This window comes from Pundamilia nyererei, unplaced genomic scaffold, assembly GCF_000239375.1.
Source record: "Pundamilia nyererei isolate P.nyererei 1_Seehausen unplaced genomic scaffold, PunNye1.0 scaffold00001, whole genome shotgun sequence".
Lineage (NCBI taxonomy): Eukaryota > Metazoa > Chordata > Actinopteri > Cichliformes > Cichlidae > Pundamilia > Pundamilia nyererei.
In genome coordinates, this window is record NW_005187402.1 from 4,683,665 (window position 1) to 4,691,281 (window position 7,617).

The window sequence follows — 7,617 nt, forward strand, 5'->3', positions numbered from 1 at the left end:
ATATATATCATGCTAGCTCTTAAGAGACAGTTTCATAACATAGTAGTGAAAATAGCCTGGGACATATCAGGAATCCTAGCTTTAATGACTGGAATATACTGCTACTACATGCAGCTGCCTGTGGGACTCATTACTCTGGGACTAATTATCACCTTTCAGCGGTAAGCCTCCCTCAGGTTGATGTTTAGACATTGAACAATAGTCATGAAAGTCAGTAAAGTTGACCTTTTGGATATACATTTTTGAATTAAGTTACATTGATCTTGAACTTGTATGTAAGAGTGTCATTGTTGAGTCAAATGAAACATGATAGCAACTCATTCATTAATCAAATTTTGGAGGGATGAAATCGATGCAATCTTGCTTTGAGAAACTAGAGTTATATAAAAACAGATTCATCATTCTGCAGCCATAAAATGTTGGCGTCATAAAGACAGACTTGAGTTTTCAAAGCTCTGTATCCGGATGTGCAGCTTACTTTACGGCTGCCAGAGTAAACTGTTCAGCACGAGCGTTGGGCACAGCCTTTAAGACAAACAAAACGCCTGTCTTGTTCTGCAACAACTACATGTGTTACAACTGTTAAGACATACTGCAGCATGGGCGCTGATTTAGCTCAGTGCGTTGAGCGGGCGACCACATGCCATACGGCTGAGAGCGGTCGGCCCGGGTTTGAGTCAGACCTGCGGCCTTTTGCTGCTTGTCTTTGCCTCTCTCTCTCTGCCCCCGCTTTCCTGTCCTTTCTTCACTGAGGCTATCAAATAGCCAAAAAAAAGGACATACTGCATCATTCACGGAAAGATTCTAAATATTTAGATGTTTGGTTAGCAATTGTCACCATCGTGTAGCTGGAACCACAAGACTTGTGATCCTGACTAAGTTATGTTTATAAAAGACTGATGTTTGGGACTCAGATGATTCAAGACCATTCAAACATTTTTTCTGAAATAATAGAAATATGTAGTTAAAAAACCCCAACACGTTTTTAAATTTCCAAGCTTTTGTTTTCAGTTTTAACGTCTTACAAACATTCCGTCAGACTTCAGTGTCTACACTCTCTTTTTTGTAAACAAAGCTAAAACATGAAACACTTTTTGGCCAAGTATTTCAATATGGATTTTGTTCATAGTTCTGATATCTTTTTAATGTTGTACTAAATTGAATTGGAACTCTAAAAGTGTGTTGCATGTTTTGAACAAACCTAGCAGAGGTTTGTTTGAATTACAACGCCCTCTGCTGGCTGGAAACTAGAACAAATAGAGAACATCTCAACTTCACCAACATGTTATATAAACGTGCTTGTGTAGAAGAGAAAAAAAAAAAAAAGATTATCTACTGTATCATATGCTTCATACATTTACACATTTCAGGCTGTAAAACTATGTTTCAGTGAAGCATTCACTTTTCTCCTGTGATGACGACCCAGTGTAACACTAATACAAACTCAAAACATTAATTAAATATTCAAACATTAACGTATTGTCAGCGAGTCACTATTAAACCTTTCTACAATGCTTTAAAAGCATCGTGTCACTTTTGCTTTACATAAACACACAAATCTGCACCCACGTGACATTTAATTTCCTTTACATAAGCACATAATCGCCTTCTTTGTCTACTGCTCCATAGCAACACAGGACTTACAGCTATTCTCATCCAAGTGTCTAAATACAAAATAATGACAAGCTTCTCATTTCACTTCAGACTCAAAGAAGAATAACTGTACCACTCTAACTTCTATACTTAAACAGAGAGATTTAATGACTCCACAGCATTGTGCTCTGCTGGTGTGAGGAGATATCACATCATAGCACAAAGCATGATGGATGATGAGACCCCTCACAATCAGGGGCTTGTTACAGTTCTTGGCTAATACAGTAAGGGGCACAACTCTAATAGTATGATAATGAATGAAAATAAGAAAAATGCACGAGTTTTAATACTTGTGAATCAGTGATACAGTAGCAGATTAGAACTTAAAAAAAGAAATGATACTATTTAATTACTAGAAGGATACAAAGTGCTTCCGAAATTGCTTCATAAAACAAATTTACCACATTTGAGAAAAACAAACAAACAAACAAACAAACAAACAAACAAACAAACAAAAAAAAACAACATACAAAAGCTTTAAGCAAACATGCAGTTCTACAATTACAACAAGACTGCCATGGAGTCACTTAGACATAAAGAACCAAAATAACCGCGGCACATTTGACTGAAACAAGAGTCACAGAAATCCCAGGAAGCATGAAAGGGAAGTGGGACATTTGGATACATAATCAATGCTTGAAGATAATATAAACAAACACTGAATGTCAAAGACTATTACAGCTTTTGGTTAAATCATTCTTCAATTTTTCCATTCCTAGCATACTTCAGCCCAGGGTCACATGCTTTGGAGCCATCTGTATTGCCAATTAGCATATAGCTAAAAATGGATTTCATAAACTGACACCACAGATCTACTTGAAAGGCAAACTGATTGGCTTAAATACAACAGCACAGAAACTGCTCAAAATGTCATAATAACACTGACAACAATATTTAACACCAAAACAACTGACAGACCTGCTTGGAAAACCACAGTATTCTTCCTGCATCCTGAGAGCAGCTGAATATTTCGGAGTAAACCTTTGGCTGTCAGACGCACGTGGATGTTGGACAAGGAGAGCTTCGGCGACCATAACATCTCAAAAACAATGCAAAAGAGCCAAAGTCTTCAGCTAACAGTTTGATTTAAAAATCAAAAACCAGTTTCACGATTCAGATGGTTGGTGCTAGCTAAGGACCACGAGCTGTGGTGCCTCTCAGTGCATCATGCCTCAGGTAACAGCAGCACTGATGAGGTCTGATGGAAAATTACTAAATAAATCAATAAAAAGCAGTAGTAACAGCTACTCCACTGATATGGCCTTGAAAAAAGTGAGGGCACCCAGTTCGGCATGGCAGAAGTCCCAACTCAAAATTAATTCCCAGCTGTGAACAGTACAGGGTCAAAGCCTGGCCATTGGTCGTGGCACAGTCTGAAAGACGTGATAAAGGCAGAATGGGGGGAAGCAAAAATCTCTTAATCCTCTGTAAAGTCAGCCGTCAGCTTTTCACAAAAATACACAAATCTCCCAAAGTAAAGCAGCATCTCCAAGCTGGATGATGGCGGTGCTGTAGCACTGCCAGGATGCCAGGGGAGAGAGTAGAGGGGGTGGGGCTAGGGAGCATTAAAACGGGTGGGAGGAGCAAGCATGAGAACATCAGCCAATGGGAATTTGAAGTTGCCAAGGCATTACTCCATTTCCCTGTGTCCCTGGCAGTGGGATAGTAATAGATAACAGGAAGCTCATGGCAAGGTCAGTATGATGACAAATCAGGTTTAATTTAATGTGTGTTCCAGTTTAGCTTCTGCTCAAAGACACAATCCACTGACACCATAAAAGACAGCAAGAGATGAGAAGCCCTGAAATTTCAAGCACTGCGTATGAATCACAGCGAGCAACTCTCAAGTTAAAAGCTGGGTTGACTAATATGCCACACGTTCCTCGCAGCAGTGGAAATATGAAATTGTTAGTCATTAGTAGACAGCACACTAGCTTGTCTGCACAATTTGTTTGCCTGGTCTACGTTGTATTTATACTTACATATAGATTTCTTTAAATAGCAGCTAGATCAGTCGATAAGGCATGAGTGAGGACTGCTGTCCTAGGGGTGAGGAGGTCAATTATTAGAGAGGGGCTCAGAGTGGAGCTGCTACTGTTTCATATTGTAAGGAGCCAGCTGAGGTGGCTCAGCTATCTGACAAGGACGCCTCTGGGGCATCATGTTCGGGGCATGTACTACTGGGAAAAGGCCCCGGAGTAGAACCAGGGTACCCTGGACAGATATCTCTCTGCTGCCCTGGGAACACTTTGGTGTTTCTCCAAATAAGCTGGACGAGGTGGCTGGGAGAGAGGGAGGCGTGCTCCCCCTACGACTCAAACAGAAGCAATTGGATGGATTGATAGTTTAATAGGTCTACACATTTAGAAAATGGAAACTTCATCTGTTGCTGTTATACTTTAATAGTATATAATGCACTGTGTTAGTTTTGGTCCGCCACACTATCAAATGGAACAAAACATACACCATGCTGATGTTTAGTTTAGACTTAGAAAATACAAACAAGGACGTTAAAAATTCTGTAAAATACAGAGAGAATAAAACGAGTCTTACCAGATCCAACCAGCGTTGATCGAGCAAGTTTTGCAGAAGCTGTCTTTAACAGAGGACCAATTATAGAATTTGATGCTCCTTTTCCAGTGGAAGCAGCAGGCTTGTTTACCGTAGACAAAGCTGTTACAAGCAAAAGATCCAGGAGAGAAAAGAGGCTGGAGTTAATCTGACCCATAATGAAGGTGACACACTGCCTGCTGAGTGAATGACAACTGTGAAACACAAAACTAGTTTGAGGAGGAGACAGTTTAATTTAATCAAGACTAAACAGTGCTTATCAAGCATCGTTACCATACTATACAAACTTTAACAGATTAGGTCACATTTATGAAGGTCATTGAAAGATAGATTAAAAAAAAGAAAAAAAAGAATGTCCTGTTCAAAAAGTGATCAATTGTTATTCAAAGAAGGCTTAAATGTAATCACATTTTACAATGAAAGACTGCGATATGTGTGGCGTGTGGTAGTGTGATCCTACTTGGTCCAGTGTTTTTCCCAGAGGTCGAGATGAGCCTTGCTTTCAGTACCACAGATTTGAATGGGGTTGCTTTGTGTGCAACTCCTCCAGAAACTGTTGGAGGCATTAGAGACATACTGGTTAAATACCGCAATGCATGTCATGATGTTCTGGAAATTCACTGGGAATTAGTATAACAACCATTGGCATCACTGGTAGTTTGTCAGAAAGTCATTTGAAGCCATTTAGAGACAAAGAATATTTTAGTTCTAGCATGTGCAATGTAGAATGTAACAATGTAAATTAAGTATTGGAAGAGTGTATTATAAGGAATGTTGATGACAAAATGACCAAAACAATAGCAAAAAGAACTGAATCTACAATTTTTAGCACGCCAAACAAACGGTTATGTCATCCAAATTGATAAGATCCCAAACAGTAAATAATTCACCATGGCAACCCCACTAATGAGTCAGCTGCCAGCCCAACTTACTTCTCCACAGATTTCTCTCTTTTCCATTAAATGCAGCTAACAAAGGGATGATGCAAAAGCGATAGGATCCAATGAGCAGGCAGGTCAAGAGAGTGAGGTCACAGCTGGATGCTGCACTGCCTTGTGTAAGTAAAGAAGAACTGTTGAAAACATGAGCTGGAAATTCCGTCCAGGTGCAGCTTCGAAGCCCAGTGTAGCCAGCCATTGGTTTTCAATCAAAAAACAGAAGAAACGCTCCTTTGAATCCACCTCAGACGGCATCAGTTGTAGTGTATGTCTGCTCTTTCTCCTCCAGGCAACACTGCGTGTGAACTAGAGTGGAATAGGAGCCGTTGCCATGACAACCAACAAGGGGGTCCCCGACTTAGACAAATATATTCTCTCAGCCAATCAGAGAGCTCTATGCTGTTGAGGATTTGGGAAGCTCACATCAAAACATTGCTCCATCTATTCATGACACATCAGTACATTCTGATTGGCTGTTCAGAACTCCAAAGCAGATAACCCTTACAATGAAGATCATTTTCCCAGTTTCCTGGGGTTGCGTTCATTCATTCAGCTTTATGTTTAACATGTTTCTACATCCTTTCAGAAGAAATCAGAAAAATCTATGTTTAAGATGTCAAGCACCTATAATCATAGCAGAGGTGGAGGATTGCAATCAGAGAAAGACTGCCCAAGGGGAGATTCCAATCCTAGCCAGGGCAAAGTAGGTCATCATCCTAGCCACATGTGTCCTTAAAAACCCTCCAATAAACATGATGGCTAATCCCAGAAACCAGTTCATAACTGTTTTTATACCTTTATATAACAGCATACTGGCACTATTTCTAGAAAGAATATCCTATTTCTAAAAGCGACAGAAAATTCTTATTAATCTCACCTTGTGTATTCCCAGAGCTTTGGGATAGCGCATGCTGAACACTGGTTTGAGTAAGGCTCCTAAAAGGCCCCAAAGTCCTGTGTGGTAGTTTACTAACAGGGGTGGACCGAGGACCTATAACAGAGGGCTGAGTGGGAGTCTGAGGAGGTTGTAGTCCATTGAACTGGGGCTCAATGTTGGCTGCTGAGGCAGATCCCAGGGATGGCTCTCCTATTGCCTGTGCTCTCTGACAGCCTGGGGAAGGAAATGAGGTCAGCAGCATGAACCTCTTTATTAAGGATAAGCTCACTAATACATATAAAGAGTCATGTTCTAGGTATTTTTGATGTGTCAGATCCAGATAAAAATAAGGATATTTTTAAAAGTTAAAGCTAAAACCACATTCAATTGCACAAAACCAGAATGCGAAAGTGTGACTACTTTCAGTTTTAAGTCACTGAAACATAAGTTTGGGAACTTTGCAATCTTACCAACTCTAAATATTTAAAAATCAAACAATCCTAACAACAATCCATAAACAAAAATGCTGTAGCTCAATTTAAATTCAAAGCTGTGTGTACAGCTGACAAATGACAATGTCATTGGTCATGACATTTTACTGTGCTAAAGGTCCAACTGGTTTAAATATTGTCCTCCTTTCAAACCATTGCTAACCTCAAAAACTCCCTTTCCTTCCCCTACTTTCCAGTTTGCAGACCGCTTCCCATCAGATGAACAGTCTCTCTCCTTTCCTCAGGATTCATCTAACAATAGCGCTGAGCAAGCTGTCCATTTTTGACAAACACCTGAATAATTTGTGACAGACTTTGCTCAATGTCACCCTCTAGTGGAAAGGAAATGTCATGACAACCTAATTCTAGTATGAAAGCACATTGAAAAGTAATCAATTTGCAGTCGTTACTTCTTGAAGTATTGGGTGAATATTATAAATATTTATAGTCCTGCTTTATCAGTTGGACTACATGCCCAACTTCCTGGAAAAAAAAGAAAGAAAGAAAAGAAACTGTGGTGCTTTGAGGCAAAAGGTTAAAAAGGCCTGTTACACAATTCTGTTTACATAACATCGAAAAATCCAGTTAAGAAATCCCTAGGTTCTACTTTTACAAGGCATTGACTGTGGCCTCCTGTCTAGTATTTTAATGCATTTATAGGTGAACTTTGGCTTCCTCAAGACAATAAAGAATAACTTTTAACATTTCTGAACTGTTGCCACAGAACAAGTTCAACATAACAGGTTTAATCAAGCAAACATGACCCATACCTGTAATGCTCGTCTGCTTGGATTGAGGTTTCCCTACAGCTTTAGGGGTCCTGATTTCATTCATCCCCAGGGATCCCAGTCTCTGCCTGGCTGACAAAGTGGTTGGTCTGGGACTGGCAGGTGGAGGTTGTGAAAGTGGTGTTCTCCTAGCAAGTCTAGGGGATGGTCGCCAAGGTACACATCTAGTCTTACCATCATCCAAATGAGCTCTTGCTGACTCTGCCTGAAAAGAGAACAATTCTTCACTTAGTCTGCAGGTCTTGTGCATTTGGCCCAGATGGACTACAACACACAAGAAAAAGCCCCCTGTAGCCCCC

General features: G+C 40.1%; 1 protein-coding gene across 2 annotated transcripts in view; it reads right to left on the reverse strand.

The window, feature by feature from the left end:
* mtus1a (microtubule associated tumor suppressor 1a) overlaps window positions 1–7,617 on the reverse strand; it is a 25,119-nt gene that overhangs the window by 11,488 nt on the left and 6,014 nt on the right. The window contains exons 3-6 of one of the 2 annotated variants that reach the window (XM_005719508.1): window positions 7,301–7,523; window positions 6,040–6,273; window positions 4,685–4,777; window positions 4,207–4,326 (exon numbers count right to left, since the gene is read on the reverse strand). In XM_005719508.1, the coding sequence (XP_005719565.1) occupies window positions 4,207–4,326; window positions 4,685–4,777; window positions 6,040–6,273; window positions 7,301–7,523 (670 nt within the window). Of the gene's footprint in view, window positions 1–2,571; window positions 3,189–4,206; window positions 4,327–4,684; window positions 4,778–6,039; window positions 6,274–7,300; window positions 7,524–7,617 lie in introns of those variants that run through there. The other variant, XM_005719509.1, reaches the window with a different exon arrangement.